General features: G+C 38.3%; 1 protein-coding gene across 1 annotated transcript; it reads left to right on the top strand.

Annotated features, from left to right (window-relative positions):
- Window positions 1-10,059: 10,059 nt before the first annotated feature.
- LOC139717717 (peroxisomal sarcosine oxidase-like) lies at window positions 10,060-16,963 on the top strand. The gene is made up of 8 exons (XM_071629218.1): window positions 10,060-10,155; window positions 11,281-11,429; window positions 12,265-12,478; window positions 12,740-12,922; window positions 13,960-14,097; window positions 14,611-14,769; window positions 15,486-15,561; window positions 16,827-16,963. The coding sequence occupies exons 1-8, from the start codon at window positions 10,060-10,062 to the stop codon at window positions 16,961-16,963; spliced, it is 1,152 nt and encodes a 383-aa protein (XP_071485319.1).
- Window positions 16,964-19,096: the final 2,133 nt, after the last annotated feature.

Below are 19,096 nucleotides of genomic sequence, written 5' to 3'. Positions count from 1 at the left end.
GAGAGGTTGTAGAGGTGCTTCACATTTTCAAGACAAACTACATACATGTTAAAGGACTTTGAATAACATGGTTATAGTATAAGATTTTTGGGGCGAAGGTCATATTTTCCAAGGCAGGTTTTTCAAAAAGTCATACACTATCTTGTACGATTGTATGTACAGTATTTGAGATTCACTGTTATATTTTGCCATTGCAACTGGTCAAATGTCTGTCACATTCAGCACTGTAACCTTAAAGCCGTAAATTTCAATGCATTGGGTGATTTCAAGTTCGGAGCTTGTGCTGGAGCTGGTGTTATCTCCTAAACAACTGATAAGAGCGGGGACGACGTGCATTCATGGATGTGAATGTGGGTTTCACACTTAGCAGTGCTGACACCAACACCGAATTAGAAGTGGAAAATTTGATGATCCCTAGATGCTGGTGTTAGTCAAGAAGGAAGAAGAATGTTAAAGGTATTAGCCCACATGTGTAAACCTGCAGCAATTGGTTTCATAGTTAGCATGGAGTTTGGGTATGATTGCAGTAACACCTGTGCAAAATTTCGTTCCAATTAGTCCATTACTTTCATAAAAATAAATGAAAATGCACCGTATGCATGCGTATAACGCTCGCTAGCTCCGGTCCACGTACGTACTACATGCATGCGATACATGATGTGTAAGTTACATGTACGTAGCTAGCCCGCGCTCGTAATTCGATTTTGGGTCGGGTTGACCCGGTTTGAAAATTGATTTTAAACGATGATTTTCTCTCTTTTATCGAATGGTATAGACAAAGAGCAACAGGTGAGATATGTTACTGTTATAACTTGTACTTGAAGTCATATTGGACCTGTTTTATGCAGTTTTGATTTTCGTGGGTTTGCAAATGTGGGCTAATACCTTTAATTGCCAACAAAAATAATTGAGCATGGTTCAGCAGACACCTACCAGCCACCAGCACTATGTGTACATGTATGTCATAATTTTGATGTCAGCATGTTGTCAGCATGCTGACACAGATTGATTTCAAGTGCATGATTGGTGTTGATGCTATTGTTGAGATAGCACTAACACCAGCACTTGCACCGAACTTGAAACTGCGTATTGTTTATTTACGTATCACTTATTAATCGATATTTCCCCACCATTGATAGAAATGAACAGATGATGTTTTTGGTCACAAAGCTCACTGTGTTTAAAAGTCTGTTACACTCGCTTCATGTAAGATGGCATCCCAATAATTCTCAGATTTATTGTGCAAACATGTTGCTGTGCATGTTAATACACGGGGAAGCGAGTTTAAAGTTGTATAGCATTAAGTTTAAATTATGACTTTGTCAAAGCTCTCATTTGATTGGCTGTTTCTTTGTGACACCTTGCACGTCTCTGCAATATGTGAAGGGCTTTGATTTGCATTTTGAAAGTAACTCAGGTGACTTATCACTGTGCTTCCATGTGTTCAAGTACATGTAGCTCTAAACGTAGAAATGATTTGTATAAATACATGTGGTGTAAAACGTATCTTTTAGTGACTTTGAGGAGAATGAACATATCAGTACAAGGCTATTTGTGGTAGCATTGATAAACCTTTGGCATTTGCTTTCTTGGTGTTTACTTTGCTAATGTGTGTCAGGAGTCTCTGTTAAATGTGTATTAAATGTTCCGTGTACATGTAATAGTATTCATCAATTGCATAAGACACTTCACACAGCATGAAGTATACACAATACGACCTACTGTGCTAAACTGAAGAGATTTACATCTTTAAGTACTGCTTTAAAAACAATCTTTAAAGATACACTTTGATGCATAATATTTTTTTCTATGATCACGGTTAGCTGGGTGTCTATGGAAGGTTATACATTGTAGCCACAGCAAATGAGAGTTAGGCATACCATGAATTTATTCCAGTCTCTTTTATGTCTTGTAGTCAGTAATGTACGACTTTTGCATTTTCACAAAAGCTGTACTTACTGCTTTTGTGTGATATGTCTTATTTTTGCAATGCATGAATTACAGTACAGAATGTAGTTTGTACTCTCTCTCACACACACAATCTCTCTCCCCCAAGAGTAGAGGAGTAAACTTGTTTTTTGATGTATTAATCAAAGCTAGTGTTTGTGTTTTGTAATAAGAAGTCTGCTATTCATGCATGTGTGATAACCAAGATAACATTTTAACTTTCTCTTTATTTAAATAGTAACATGTTCTTGATTTTTTTACCCCCTAAGGCTTCCTTTTCGGAATGTAGTCAGTTTTGCCTCTTTGACGTGTAGAGTGTGAGGATGATGTGTTAACCACATTGAAAGAAGTTGAAGATCACAAGAGTATGTACATGCAGTCATTCCTCTGTGGTTCTAAAGGATGTGTTGATGACCCCGAGATTAACCCATTGCTCCCGAAATTACTTAAATTCCCATTGCTTCAAAACAGGGGGCACCCGGTTCCCATAGACAACGGGTTAAATGGTATGATACCAGCAATATTCCTCTAATATGATGAAGAGACATGAAAATGTAGACATGATATGGAGACTGATGCTGTCACAAGAGAATGTGGTTATAATAAGGACCTAAAAAACCATGACAGTTACATTGAATCAGATTTCAGATTTCAGGGTGCAAGAACAAAGATATAAAAAGGGTTGGGGCCCACAAATCACCTTGTTTTAAGCAGGTTGCATACTTATCTCTTATAATGACATTTCACTACATTATCTTTAAAAAAATGCACTCCAACTTATGTAACTGAATGAGTAAATCTTGTTGAAAGTATGCTACTACCCTATGATGTATGGGTTTTTGTTTATTTGTTTTAATTGAAGCAAAAGCAAATGAATGGAAAAACTGATTTAAGAAAAACAAACAAGAAGATTGACGCTTTGGTCAGAAACTCTTCAGAACTGGTGTCCAAAAGGCACCTCAAAAGAACCAAAGTCATATCTTTTTCACAGCTAATTTTCTTTCTCATAGAAGGATACTTTCCCTGTGCTGAGTCTCTGATACCACACATTGATTCTTATAGACAAGTTGTGAATTCCTCTCTTCGTCAAGTTCTAGAAACTTACCTGTACATGTTATCACACTTGTTTCGTGTGAACATCAATTCCAAGTATTTCCGCTAGTGCACTACCAAAGTCTTTGGATTCAAGTGACATCAACTGATAGAGTACATTATTGAAATGCCAACAAAATTTTGGATTGACTGATTTCACTATTTATTTATTTTTTTTTTTGTCAAGGTTGTCTTTTTGTACTCTCTAAAAAAGATTGAGTGAAAATTTTCACTCTAAAAAGAGTGAATACAAAAAAGAGTGGATTTAGAGTGAAATTGGAGTGAATTTTGAGTGAAAATGCTCATTTTCACTCATTTTGGAGTGACGTCAGGGAGCACTCCAAAATCTTCGAGTGATCCCTGACGTCACTCCAAAATGAGTGAAAATGAACATTTTCACTCAAAATTCACTCCAATTTCACTCTAAATCCACTCTTTTTTGTATTCACTCTTTTAAGAGTGAATATTTTCACTCAATTTTTTTTTAGAGAGTAAGAAACATAATACATGTACACTGTAGTATGTTCGGAGTGCACATGGGATGGAAGTCTACGTAGATGGAACACTAAACTTGTAATGTGTTTCATCAAATTGTTTTATAAACAAGTGCTTCAGTTACAAGCAGCAGCAAAGTGCTCACTTCCACTTGTAGATTTTCAATGATGTATACATTTGATAAAAGCAATGTGTGTGTAATCTATCAGCTAAATGCCAGACCTACCCGTAAGAGCTCGATTTAACATTTGTATGCAGACACATCAGCTGGAGAATAACATGTATTCAATCAAGCCTTTTTCCCCAGTGGGAATCATGGCAAATGAACAAACACCAAAAACTAGAGCTAAACGTTAAGCTGAAATATATTATGCTAATAATTTCTCGGAAGCTGTGATCAAGTTTTGTATGTATCCAAACACTTATTGTACCACAGACCTTGTAATCATGTCTCCTCGATCTTTCATTTTTACTGTTTTGTTTTCCCAGTTAAATTCACAACAACTTTTCTCAAATCACTAGGGGGAATTCCCAGTTTGACTTGTGCATGCATGATGCTTTTTCAGTATAGTTGTACTGGAAACAGCTTTGAAGAGATGGTTGATGTATGACAGGACCAGTGCATACTGTGTGTATAATACTCAGATAAAGTCATTTGCTGGGGACATTGTCTGGCAAGAAATTAGTGTAGATTGAGAATGAAAGGTGTGGTAATGAATTAATTAGTGGCCAGTTCTGATTTTTCACCATGTTCACAATGCTAAGTGATACAGGATCAGTTTGTCTTTGTAGGCCCAATTGGTCATCCTTTTGGTCTCAACTTTTATGCAACTTACAACAGAAAAGGTAACAGAGTTTTGTACATTGTACATGTTTATGTGAGTCATGACATTATTACTCTATGGTGAGGATTATCTATTGTATATTGTTGAGAAGTTTGAAATATACTGCATCTAGTGTTAATAGTTCATAGTACGCTGCAGTCTTTTTGTGTTGTCTTTGTGGCTTGATTTTGAACACCCTTAACCCTAACTAGGCCAGGCTATTTGGGTAGTTGATAGAGCCGGAGGGGGGCCTCACAGGCCCCCTTCCAGATCTCGGTCGTCGACGGCGCGATCGCGACGAAAATTGGCACACACATTGCCTATGATGTAATCTAAAATACCTTGAAGTTAATTTTTAAAAAATTATCATTTATGCTAAATTATGCTAATTTATGCATAATAATGCATGAAATCAGACTATTTGGTATAAATCATAAAATAAAGCTCAAAACAGGCACATTTTTTGTGTAAATATTCTTTTTAGTGTCCTAAGCAAATGTAATTTAAAAAAATTGCGACATCGCTCCGAACAAATTTGCGACGCCCGGGCGCGCGGTTCCGAAGTTACGCAAAAATATGTACATGCATGTCAGATCAAAAATTGCCCAAAAACGTTAATTCGTGTACAATTTCAATGCAAACTGTGCTTAAGGCAAATTTCATATAAGCATGATTATTTTGGTGTTTTATTGATTAAAATCAATGAATAACATAGTTTCTTGTTCGGAGCGATGTCGCGGAAAAATTTCATCGAAAAAAACAATGAAAAACAAAGTCGAAAAAACAGAAATACGTAAGAAATTCAAAAAACAATAAAATACTTAAGAATTTTTTGTGATATCACAATTCTTTTTATTACATTTGCTAAGGACACTAAAAAGAATATTTTAACAAAAAACGTGCCTGTTTTGAGCTTTTTTTGTGATTTACACCAAATAGTCTGATTTCATGCATCATTATGCATAAATTAGCATTATTTAGCATAAATGATAATTTTTTGAAAAATTGACATCAAGAAATTTTAGATTACATCATAGGCAATGTGTGTGCCAATTTTCGTCGTGATCGCGCAGTCGACGGCCGAGATCTGGAGGGGGGGGGGGGGGGGGGGGGGGGGAGCCCCCCAGCTCTATCAACTACCTAAAGAGCCCGGCCTAGTTAGGGTTAATGGAGAAGTACAGTGTATAGGCAATTTTCATAATTTCACATCACTTAGTACATGTACATAAAATAACAGCTCCATGTTAAAATTTATGGAATTAATAGTGGTCTTTGAGCAGAAAAATAATACAATGTACTCTGAAAACCCAAAACAAATCACACTGAACAAGGACAATGACAAAGCAGCTTCACCATAAGAATACACGAGTGGGGGCTCACCGTAGGAATGTGTGAGTGGCAGAATTGGAGGCTCACATATTTCAGAAATGTATTTTGATAGCAATGAAATCCATTACAATACCACTCGTGTAGAATTTATACATGCTTTCTTCTTTTGTTCTGCTTCCTTGAGCCCCCACTCACGCATTTTTATGGTGAAGCTGGTATGTCATCTTCCTTTTTCAATGTGATTTGATATTTTTGAAGACATATCACATGTGGACACATCGGTGAAGTGTGAGGAAAATAGGAAATCCTTTCAATAAGATCTGATTTTTGTGAGGTTTTGGTACCACCATTGATTGAAAAGAATTATACAACGATTCATGATGTCACACAGAGAATAGGCATACATGCTTTGTAGGCAAATGTAATGTTTGGGCACTTTTTATCGCATATCTCGTCACGGAATGATCCAAATCAAATTTGAATGACCAAAAAAAAAAAAAAAAAAGATAAACAAGCTCTAATATAAATCTAAACAAAGCATAATTCAGAATATATATGCATGCTTTTTTATCGTTAACATTATTTCCTTATGTATTTCATTGTTTCATAATCATAGAGTTATTTGTTTTCACACTTGACATCAACTAAAAAGAATCAAAATATACATGTAGTTTCGAAATAGTACATACATGTAGTACACGTATGTAGGCCTATCTGTGATATAGTCCCCATTGACTTTACACACAAACGAATGCAAATATCGAATTTTATTTGACATGCCATGTGTACGTGACGTAACTATGTAATCGTCTATGCGGGGCATGCAAAATTAGAATCAGGGGGGCGTTTCATCAACGAGTTCGTCGGAGTTTTCACCGACAAATTTGCTATCAGCCAATCAGACCAAGGATTTCATTAGCTTTTGACAGTTGTCAGTATAAATCCTTGCGTCTGATTGGCTGATAGCAAATTCGTCGGTGAAAACTCCGACGAACTCGTTGATGAAACGCCCCCCAGGAGTTGTGCAAAAACTGCAAAGAAAGTCATGAAATGACAGCGCGAAATCTTCATGCGTTATGAAATAATCACAGTTAAAGGACAGATCCACCTTCATTACATGTGGATTGAGTGAATGCAGTATATCTTTGGTAGAATGCATCAGTGAAAGTTTGGGAAAAATCGGACAATCCGTTCAAAAGTTATGAATATTCAAAGTGTCTGCGCAGTCACTGCTGGATGAGAAGACTGATACAGTGTATGATGTCACATGCGTAGAACGATGTAAGGAAAATAAATTGTGTAAAGAAAATTTCACATTTTATTTTTTGGAAAAAAGGCACATTTTCTCGACTTGTCTCTGATGTATGTTACTGTTAAGGATATTATTGTTCCTCCTGGCTTGTGAAAGAGGAAAGTCAAGTGGTCTTTCATTATGCAAGAAAAGTGAAAATATGTTGATTTTTCTTTATACTTTCTTCATATCATTGTGCACGTGTGACATCACGAGTTGTAGTAGTATTCTCATCCAGCAGTGAAAGAGCAGAAACTTTGAAAATTCATAATTTTTAAACGGATTGTCCGATTTTTCTCAAACTCTCACTGATGTGTATACATTGTACTACCAATGTTGCTGCAGTCACTCAATCCACATGTCTGTGAAGGTGGACTTGTCCTTTAATTTCGAGGAGGGGGCCTTTTAGAACCCCCCCCCCCCCGTCTTTTTAGGATTGTACTGCATTGAATGTTTAAAGGCATAATTTACCATTTGCAGAAGCAAACAAAAACCCGTCATTAGTGCTTCAAGATAGTTCTAAAATGTGAGTTAGGGATAGAAACAACCACTGTACAGATTTGAATCCGTATCATCGATGTTAAATGTCCTGTTGACCGTTGGGAGCAGTGATTTATATGTTCAAGATATCACTTCTGATGCATATGTGTAAAGAGATATCACTATTTTTCTCAATAAACCATAACTGATGTAGATGGTTTAGTCTGGAAACATTTTTAGTATATCTATTATTTACATTTTGTATATTTAACAATACTTAACAGCGATTACATTGGTTGTTTCTATCCCTAACTCAAATTTTAGAACTATTTTAAAGCACTAATGTTGGGTTTTTGTTTCTTCTGCAAATGCTAAGTTATGCTTTTAAGTATTGTTAAGTACACAAAATGTGAACAATAGTTATAATAAGAATGTTTCCAGACAAAACCGTCTACAGTTGTGGTTAAATGAGAAAAATAGTGATATCTCCTTATGTATTTGATTGATGGATGGATTTTAATTCCGCGAATATTATGTACATCACTTCTTATTGAAAAATGCAAAGAAATTTTCACAAAAGTACATAAAACTGCGGCTGGATGGCCCTACTCAGCTCCGCCCTCATGGTGGAGCTGTTCTACCGAGGGGTCCAGAATTTCAAGCTTTATTGCAAAAATTGTACATTGTATATGGTAGGATGTTTTGTGATACAACATACCTAAACATATGCATCAGTGTGATATCTTGAACATTATTTTTTTACATCACCGCTTCCAAGGGTAAACAGGACATAGTTTAACCACCACTGAACTCTCGGGAGACAATTGGGGGGGGGGGGGGTTTGTCGATGACCCTGGTGATGTTGGAGTCCGTATAGAGTCGATATCGATGTCTGGCCCGCCTCGATATCGACTCTGCGGACTTCATACCGCCAGGGCTGTCAACAAGAGGCTACTTTTACCATGGACCCAATAAACGTGTATGGACATTAATATAATCGCTCGTTACTTAATTCATGCACTTGTTTCTATCAAGTGTCGAAATCACGACAGCGTTTTAAACATGCTTTCCTGCTTTGATCTCATCATCACCACCGACAGACAGCCTGGATAAAAACAAGACGGCGCTTTAAGAAATCTAAAAACTACATGCACAGAAGGTAATAACCCGTTAAATCAAGAAAATGCATGTGGAGTTGTAGTGCATCGATCACTCAATCAATTTCATTTGGGAAATGCACGTACTTTTCAAGAGAAAACAAATATTTTGTCAGGTTGAGAGTGTTTTGTAATCTATTTTTCCCATTTTCCCATTCATGTTTCAGAGTAAAAATGGACAGTATACGGTAGACGATGTGTATATGTATTATACCATATAAGCAATGTTACATGCGTGTCCATAAGTGAAGGTATACTGCAGTACGTGTAATTATCATTTTTGTGACCACAAAAATGTAAATGTTTTGAGGTTTGCTGTTCTCCATCACAGGCGTGTATTCAAAGGCAGTTGAGTCTGATATGGCAATTTAGCTCTCAACCGAAATGAGGACGAAACAGTTCTTTTCAGTGACTCGGTCGTGGCGTATAGTAGGTTCTTGCCGCATGACCTTCTATCGTGTAAAACCGCGAGGGAAGTCATTACGTAATACAAGTGGACTGATGATTGGGGACTGCGAGCAAAACATCGTGACAATTAATTACCTGGTGAGCATTGCATGAAAATACTGTATGCTTGCTCGAACATGACAGGTCCATTACCTGTAGTCTAACATGTTACTACGTTCCTTCAGAGTCAAAAAATATAACGAGCACATTTACTCATATCGCTCATGTAAATAATTGGGTCACCATAATCCAGTGCATGGACCAATGGACAGACTGCTGGGCAGAATTAATAGATAGAGAGTCAAAAGGCATGTGTTTATCGTTGCGAGCATTGCTTATTCACAAGGGGTTCTGGGATCAAAGATCAGTACACACACGTAAGCCTGGGTTCTCTCTTCCGATTCAACTGCACGTGTAACAGCACCCACACACACTCTCTATCTTTTTACCCTCAACATCTCAACATACTACATTGTACGTGTAGAGTTTTTCACTAATGCAGTTCGCCGCGCTGGGCCAAACGGGCTGTACACTCTATTGTTGATGGACAGATTGTCTTGGAAAAAAGGACAAATCCAATCTTCGGGACATGGTCGCCACAAAAATATAAATGTATGCGCAGGTTTCTGAGAGACTGAACACGGTCTGCAGGTCTTCTAGTAGGCCTCTTTATCCTCTTATTGCCAGCACCAAAAATCGCGAGCTGATCACAGCGATTTGAGCCTCCGTCTTTCTTTCTGGTTGCTCAGACTAACAGCTGTAGGCCTCTTCTTGGTACTGACTCCGACTCCTTCTCTGATATCCGTTTGAAATGACTCGACAGTAGACGACGAAATTGTGACGAAGTGGACTCCTGTACGGTCGTGCACAGAGCAATATTATGTACCCGTCGTCCTCTGCTGCACTGAACTTCATATAGCTGCAGCAGCGAAGACTACAGAAAGCAAGGCGTTTCGCACTGATTTTCAGTTCATTTTCGGCGCCAAAATATGCTAGGATGTTTGACGTTATAATTGTAGGAGCTGGCATCGAGGGATCAGCAGTGGCGTACCATTGTGCTAAGAAGAGACTGCGTACACTCTTGCTTGATCAGGTAGGCACCACATTTTTGACTGGATTACGTAGATTAATTGGTTTCTCTCACACAATAATTAAGAATATCAAATACACGTGCACCAAAGTATTACATTAGTAATATTTGATGCCAAGGCTTGATTTTCGCTTGAAACTAGATAATATGTATATATTGTATATATGGTTTTTGGTATTTTTTATACAGTCAGATACAGTATGTAAATATGTAGAAATTCTTTTTTTAATCTCTCTCAGGAACACAATATTGAATACGATGATGTGTGATTATGCCTGTGTAATTTTGAAATGGGTTGTTGGATTAAAGAAATTATGTTTTTGTTTTTGTTTTGTAGTATACAGCTACACATTTTTGGTAAAGAATTATTGTTTGAAATATATTCATATAATTTTATTTATTTGTGATATCAAATGGATAGATTTCATGTATGCACACATATATGTGTTTGTTTTTTGTGTAGTAATATCTGGTAATTGTTTTGTGCAATATATTTTGTGTCCAATTGTTTTTTAATGTCGATGTAATGTACGACAGTTCAATGTATAATCGTCATTGCAATGTATTTTAACCTTCGGGCTACGATTTTGCAAATTTTACCCAATAAACCATTCTAATAATAATAATAATAATAATAATATATATAGGATAAATATTCGTTAATGTAACTTTTTCTCCCGACATCTACTATTGTTATGCATGAAAAAATTAAACGCCTCTGATAAAAATGATAAGGCATTAATAACGTAATAGTGTTACATGAACAATGAATGCAACTACTATAGGCCTAGTCCGTAATACTGTTTATTCCGCTTCGTGTGAAACAATAATTATGCTCTCCATCTCGTTGGGCTTGCCATCTTTTCTCTTTAGTATTTCTCATTTATCGCCTCTTTTCTCCCGGTGCGACTGAGTCTAGAGAGACGACAGCCTCCCCCCCCCCCCTTTCGTCTCCTCTTTCCTTGCACTACCTCCCCTCCTCTTCCATTTCCACCCCCTCCCCTTTTTGTCATTATTAAATTTTTGTTCATTTCATTGTCATTATATATCAACAACAATGACATTACCTTTTAATTCTTTCCCCTCCCTCTCTTCTTGTGAATTTCTCCACACCTAATCTCTCTTTAGTTCCCTCTACCGCACACGCGGGGCAGCTCTCATGGTTTTGCCCGTGTCACACGATATGCCTACGCAGAACCTCACTACCAGGAGATGATGAAGGAGGCCTTTCCCCTCTGGGCTCTCCTTGAGAAGGAATCGAAGACACCTCTGTATCGGTACGTTTCACTCACCTCTCGATCTCCACTGCCCTTGAATCCTTAAGTCATCTAGTCTGTATATCCAGGGGGTGTTCATAAAGTTGTTCGTAAAGTTACGAACAGCAGTACTTACGAGCAACTGGTGATCAGTTCTGATGTGCTATACTTATCAGAATTTCAATAATTCAGCACAAGAACTGATCACCAATCGCTTGTATAAGTGGTTCGTAACTTTACGAACAGCTTTATGAAACAGGGCCCAGGTAGAGTAAGAGCAGGTATACGATCGATTCTGCCACAAACATGATGGCACTTTGTTAAAAGACAGATTCCTGATGTGTCGACCCTAGCGAATGCTCGAAATTATTTTCAAAGTTCGTGTCCACGGGCCTTTACCAGTGTAGTTGATGACCGTGGCAACACACACTGTTACCTGAGGTATTAGGCCCTATATAATGTATTATGTAAATGCACTTTAACAAGCTTTCCATTGATCTACGAATTTTCAGTCCTGAACCAAGATTAGTATGAGCAGCCAACTTACTATGCCGCTTCAGTGATGGAGTTTTATCATTTTATACATTTGTACCCAGATTTGTGAAGCAGGAAACCAAAGAGATCGGAGAGGAAAACGTTGGCGTACCTTGCAAACTCACCGTCTTGCCCGGCAATCCTTTCTCAACGCAAATACTGACATCTAGGCTACTGACATTGACTGAAAAAAAAAATAACGAAAAGTTATGTTTTCTCTTTTCGCTCTACGTTGTTCTAGGTTGAATTCAAAGCTTCGATATACCGTTGTTCCATGGATGTCTTTGTGTTTGGTGTGTGATGCATGTGTTTGAAAATGCAGAAAGACGGGGATGTTGGTGCTCTCTGGTCCAGAGCGAGAGATTTACGATCGTAGACTGGAGGAAACAAAAAACGCGGGAAAACCCGTGGAGGAGATCGGCCACGAGGAGAGGCAACGAAGATACCCTGCCTTCCGACACAAGGATGACACATTGACCTTTATTGATGTTGAGGCTGGCATACTCCGTGCTAACAAGGCTCTCCAGTGCTTCCAGGTTCGTCTTCTTCAATTTCAAATTTCAAATTTCGTCAATTTCAAAGAAAAGTTCAGCACTGACCATTCATTCATCAGATATTCAAGAATTATACTGACGACGTTGCCAATACACGATTTTTGCGCTTTAGGTTCGTGACCCAAAATGATTGCATTATGTAGATTAAAAATTCAATGAAACAAAATGTGTTGATAAGAACTTTGAGAGTTGTAAAGGCAGATTCGTTGAATAAGTTTACCATTCTTCTCATTTCATTCCCAGGACATCTTTGTACGACATGGAGGTGTTTTACGAGATTCGGAGAAGGTAGAACATATAATACCGGGTGACACTGTCATTGTGAGAACAGCGTTGAGTGAGTACACTGCCAAGCACTTGATATTGACTCCGGGGCCGTGGGCGGGCAAGCTTCTCAAACCCCTGGGCCTTGAACCTCCGTTGAAAGTGAGTGGACATCGTTACGCTGACCAGCGAAATCAATTTCAAGACACCTCTACTCTTCTCGTGCACGTTACGAGTCCAACACCCACGAGCCGTACAGCCCATGAGTTCAACAATCCCGTAGGCAAACAATGCCCACGAGTTCGTCATGAAGAAAAAAGGCCCACGAAACCGACACATGAAACCCCGTGATGTCATGTCGAAGTCGCGGTCGGTTTCGTGGGCCTTTTTGCTTAGTGTCGGACTCATGAGCCTTATTTGCCTGTCAGTGTCGAGCTCATGGGCTGTATGACTCCTGGATCTTTTTTCAATGTCGTACTCGTGTGCCGTGTGACTCATGGGTGACGGTCTCATGAGATTACCCACACTCCTCATGTTGATAATATATTTCAGTTACGGACAGTAACTCTGAGACAAAAATAGGCTATAATTATTCAAAAACTTATATCTTCAGTAATTCAAAGTGCCACATTAATGTCTCGGATATAAATGTCATTTATCATTTGTCATTGCAAAGTTATATCCCATTCCACCAATTGACATGAAAATGTTCCATCATTGTGACCCTCAAAGCTCATGTGTACGTAAGTGGAAGTGGCAGGGGCTGTATAGTGTATACATGTATAATATCTTATAATCTTAATGCTTAGAAAATGAATATCAAATACATGAATCCTTTGTAATGCTATCTAATGTACCTATATAATGCAATGCATCTCAATGTCAACTCTTTGGATTCGTTTTCATAATCGATGCTTAGTTACACAATGAGGAATCAATGTCTGTTACAAAATTGTTTCCCTGTCAAGGATTTTTCGTTGAAAAGGTTTTCACTTGTGCGCAAGCATCGAAATATTTGTTAAGCAAATTCAGGCCTAATGATTCAGTTGTCACTTTTCTGCTGTATACGTCATAATAGTGGGATTCACACTTACGATAAAAATCTCGAGATTTGCATCGCGATTGTCAGCCCGCTATATTGTACGTGTGAAGGCGGCTATTGAACTTTCCATCTCATCCTCAATTACTTCTTAATACAGACGTGGCGAATTAATGTAATGTTCTGGCGCGAAAAGGTTCCTGGCACTTATTCAGACTTCCCCGTCTTTGTGGACCTAAGCATTGGCAAACGGCATATATACGGTCTGCCAATCCTCGAGTACAACGGGATGTTGAAGGTATGTTAAAGCCCTATCTTCTCTTTCGTTACCATGGAGATATTGACTTTTTTCTCTCGTGTAATCTTAAAATTGGCATCAAAATCTGTATTCCAAGACACAAAATTAGTGTTTGTATCCTATGGAAGGGGGGGGGGGGAGTACTGTGATAGTCCTTCTTCTCTTATAATCTCTGAAATAATTATAACATTACTTTGTCACTTTTGCGATTTGTTTTCGGAGTTAGATAACTCATTTTTATTCTAATTGTACTACAGGTAATATAGGAAATTACAGCGTATACTACTTCTGAAATGCTAACCGTTTGATGTTTTAAAAAGAAACCCTTTAATTTAGTGAATCCACGATTCTCGCTCAGAAAGGTACCATAATTCACCAGCAAATCTATGTATACTCTGAACGGTATTGATAGACGAGAATAGAAACGCATCCTGAGAGCATACAGTAAGTAGTCGACACATGGCTTTTTGTAGTTGGTGGTTTTGGTTGTTGTTTTTTTTCGCTGCTCATCAGATAAATTACCATGGGGGGATTCGACCCGTTGACCCCGACGAGAGAGATACCATTGTTGGTGATCACCAGTGGGACATCGAAATGGTTAGCAAGTACGTGACGGAGCATTTCCCCGGGCTCCACAGCAGACCTTCCATCGTGGAAACCTGCATGTATACCGTGAGTTCTCTCCTTCGTTGACTTTTAGTTCACAGATCACATTTCTCTTCTCACACAGTAAAGATATACAGTAAGTTCCCCTTTCTCCCCCACCCCTTTGTTACTTCTCACTCTCTCACTCTAAAGATAGAGTAAAATCTTGTAAACAAAGTTGTAAAGTTTCGCTACTTTTTACTAAACTGTTCTCGAAGAGTGGAAGTGAACATGCAAATAAGTGAGCTGATGGAGATTGTCATCACTTCACAATTTTTCATTGGTGGTCGGTGGTATGAAAAAAAAACTGGCATAAATTCAATTTTCAGCTATAAAAGTGTAAAAACGTTATTATTTCTGGCTGAATTGTTTCCGAATAATGACCAGTCAGATAGGATTTGACACTGGGGCATGATAATTGCGTTTGAACAAAAGAGCAAATCACATGGCAGGTTGCGAGGTGAGCACACCATCAGCTCATTTACATAATAATGCATTTTGACTGGTCAATAACTTTCAAAACGTCTGTCACCTTTTTATTACCCTTTTTTTTAGCAAATCTACTAATTTCGCCTCAGTTCACATACACTTAACATTTATTCACTATGCTAAACATAAGATGGTAATTTGTCCGTCAAAAGTAATGTGTTGCCTTGCTGTAGTATCAGTATAGGCCTATCCGATTTGTGCCTTGTGTTTTTGATAATGATTAATATTTGTTGATTTTGCGTCTTCCGTTATAGACAACTCCGGACAATGAGCTTATACTAGACAGACACCCCAGACATCCGAATATTGTCATTGGATGCGGCTTTTCAGGTGAGTGCATGGTTCACCTACGAATGGGGAGGGGGGGGGGGGTCAGCTAGTTTTCACATGTAAAAATCAGATAAGAATACGAAACTTATGAAATTAAGAAGTTTTCCTTGTTTTCACGAAAATAGTTCTTGAACAATTATGAATATGGAAATAGTTGATTATGTCATCCCTTCACAACTTACCATATAATTTGTACATCTTGAAATTTTCAGGGTCTTTTTTGGGGGGGTTGTTTGTTGAAAAGCCATTATGCCTCAGTCGCAAATCCTAATAATTATATCTGATTGACCATTATTCCAAAGTTATCCAACCATGTAAAACTATACTTAAGTGGCAGAAAATGTAAATTTTCGCCTTTTTTTTTTTGTACACGATCTATGGAAATTTGTGAGGTGATGACATCATCATGCCGAGGGCCTTTATTGTGACTTTTTTTTTTCTTGCCCTCTGATCTTTTACTTAAATACATGTTATACCCGTAACTATTAGGTTGAAAAAAAACACCAAAACACTGCGAGATCGCATCCGGATAATAGAGAGATACGGATAAAGAGAGGCCGGATAGGAGAGGTCGGACTGTAATGAGTTTTTCGTCGACCTTATGCCAAAAGGGCCTTAAAGAACTTCCCTTGTTATGCCAAAAGGGCACCAATAGTGTACAAAGTCTTTAGCGTTAAGGGCCTTTTGGCATAACAGTGGAAGTGGTTTAAGGCCCTTTTGGCATAAGACCGACGTTTTATCAACACAATGTGTGCAGACACGTACACCTTCGAGTTTGAACAGAGCATTGACGTATGAATGCAACTTGAATCCTACAGTAGAAACGACCGCCCCAAAAGTAAATAAATAAACAAATAAATAAGTAAATAAGTAAATGCCTGTGCAACAGTTAATTTATGTTTTAAAAAATCCAATTCTTACAAGGATGTTTATTGCCTTTTAGATTTCATTTAACTTCTGCGTAGTTGATGGTACATTGTACTGTACATGTACATTGTATTTTGTTCGATACCGTTTGCAGCAGATAACTGTGTGCATATCAGATAATTATGAAGAAAATCCTGTGAATTGTTCATGTCTTTTTGTATAGATCAATAGGTATAAACTCACGCTCCTTCAGCAAATTAGCATTTTATAACTGAACTCGCGTTAAGTATCTATCTATACGGGGGAGAAAGTTCAATATTATTCTGAATCCATGACCACTCACCTCAGGCCTGCTCTGGTTTCTGTTTTCCAATTTTTGCCAATTTCTCACTCATCAGGTCACGGCTTCAAGCTGGCCCCCGTGGTGGGCAAGATACTCTGCCAAATGGTGATGGGGGAGACGCCCACTCACGACATCGCGCCTTGCAGTTTGGCGCGTTTCCCCAACTCTGGACTGATATCGGCAAACCTCTAAAGTATCCCGATATGAAAACACCTGACGGCAGATTTGTGTACATATTGCAATATAGTCGTTAATGCTGGGAATACATGTATTGTCATCTCTTGCTATGCAATATACATGTATTATGTGACTTCAAGTTTCGGACTGTAGGGTCCTACCAAGCTTCTCTTTGAAGACATCGACTCCCCATGACTAATATTTCATTTGTCAAATACATGTAGATTAACCCTGACCAGGCCGGGCTTTTGGGGGTGTTCTGTGACCGGGGGGGGGGGGGGGGGGGGGGGGGGGGGGGGGAGGGGGGGGGGGGGAGAAAGGGTTGATTCAACCCCCCTGGCCTTGAGGTCTCGGCCGTCGATCGCGCAATCGCCATGAAAATTGGCACACGCATTACCTGTGGCGTAATCTACAAAACTATAAAAAAGAAAAGGAAATGTTCATTATACATGTACCTTATTGATTATGCTAGCCGATTATATGCATAAAATCATCATACATTTTGCTCTAAATTAGAAAGTAAAGCTCCTAGAATCATAATTTTTGGTGATGACATTCTTTGTAGCACTTAGTAACAATGTACTTGAAAAAAAAATCTGGTATAAAAATTACTTTCTTATGTATTTTATTGTTTTACGAATTTCTTATGCATTTCTTTGTTTTTCGACCGTTTGTTTTTTCTGGGTTTTTTCACAAAATTTATTACAGAACCAAATTTAAGCATAATTGTGCTAAAATTAATTGATTTTAGCCATTGAAAGTGAAAATAATTGTACATGTATCTTTTTGAATAATGTGAGAAAACTCCATTTGCATAGACCTTATACACAAAACCATGTTTTTGAGCCATTTTCGGTCTGACAGGCATGTATAAAAGGTTGTGCATTAGCGTGGTAACGGTATGTGCGATTATCGCAGAAATGGTGTCAAACGATGTGCGAGACTTGAAAGTAAAAGGTCAGCAATGGCGCAGTCAAAAAAAAAATCGCGCGGCGGAATAGTCGTGAAAAATGTGGGGGGGGGGGGGGCGCTGATTAACCCCCACCCTCCCCCCCCCCCCCCCCCCCGCCCTTTTAGGGTTAAAGTATACACGTATATAAACATCATGTACAAAAGTATTTACGCGTTTTTACTGGAAACAATGTATATGATACAATATGTTACGTATCCCACTTCCTGACAAAGAATTTCCAAAACTGTGTAGTCTTCCAGCATGTACAGTGTACTGACAATATCTGATCTAACATACGCTGTACCGTTATGGGATTCAGATTTCATGTATGGCGTGTCTCATCGAACGCGCATGTTTTTCTTTCTCTCTGAAACTTGTTTTTGTCACATTTCTGCAGATGTATAACTTCCTGTTCAAATACACTTGTAACAAAAAAAAATGTGTGCCAAATGGAACTTCCCCTCTAGCATTACATAATTGCATCTTGCATTTGGTATTTAAAAACTAACTTTACTTCATAAGACTTCATCTTTTACTTATGATATATACCAAAGATATTGTGAGCTCGGGGACAGTCGAGAAAGCAATGTGACCGGTCAGAAGGGGAAAAAATAGAAAGAGATAAAGATCTTTGGTGACATCGTCCTGACTACGAAAAGCTCATGTGAACGAGAAGAAAGCAAAAATCACTGATTGTAAATGTATCTGGTTCATTTATTTGCGTTGTTCTGAAGATGTATATTGTTGTTCTGATCCTTCATGCTCTCAAAGGATGAAAGTGCATGTATTATCATGAATACTGCAACCGACTGTATACAATGTATTTTAACCCTAAAGGGGCCGGGCTTTTTTGGCTATGCTCAGACCGGGGGGGGGGGGGATGGATTCCGCCCCCCCCCCCCCCCCCCCCCCCCGAGATCTCGGCCATCGGTGGTGCGATCGCGATGAAATTTTGCATGCGTGAGACCCACGTCAAAATCTACAAGATTGGTTCATAAGATTTTTTGAAACAATCAATTTCTAATTTTTATTAATTAATTATGCAAATTAAGCTCAAGATCATATTTTAGCCTAATTAAAAGCATTGAGAGTCTAATTTTTATCTGTAAATCTGTTTTAGCATATTCAACAATTGCACATCACAAAAACTTCCAAAACTCATTTCAATTCTTATGTATTTTATTGTTTTCAGAATT

This window comes from Diadema antillarum, unplaced genomic scaffold, assembly GCF_040938485.1.
Source record: "Diadema antillarum isolate AM-2024a unplaced genomic scaffold, OU_Dant_1.0 scf00000081, whole genome shotgun sequence".
NCBI lineage: Eukaryota > Metazoa > Echinodermata > Echinoidea > Diadematoida > Diadematidae > Diadema > Diadema antillarum.
The sequence above is the reverse complement of the archived record's forward strand: the minus strand, read 5'-3'. Positions and strand labels throughout refer to the sequence as shown.

What these genes read in the sequence shown, in the direction of transcription:
- LOC139717717 (XM_071629218.1), top strand. Translation starts at nt 10,060, where the DNA reads ATGTTTGACGTTATAATTGTAGGAGCTGGCATCGAGGGATCAGCAGTG. An exon ending in TCGAAGACACCTCTGTATCG is followed by an intron (nt 11,430 to 12,264) that starts GTACGTTTCACT and finishes TTGAAAATGCAG; the next exon opens with AAAGACGGGGATGTTGGTGC. An exon ending in CATTGGATGCGGCTTTTCAG is followed by an intron (nt 15,562 to 16,826) that starts GTGAGTGCATGG and finishes CTCACTCATCAG; the next exon opens with GTCACGGCTTCAAGCTGGCC.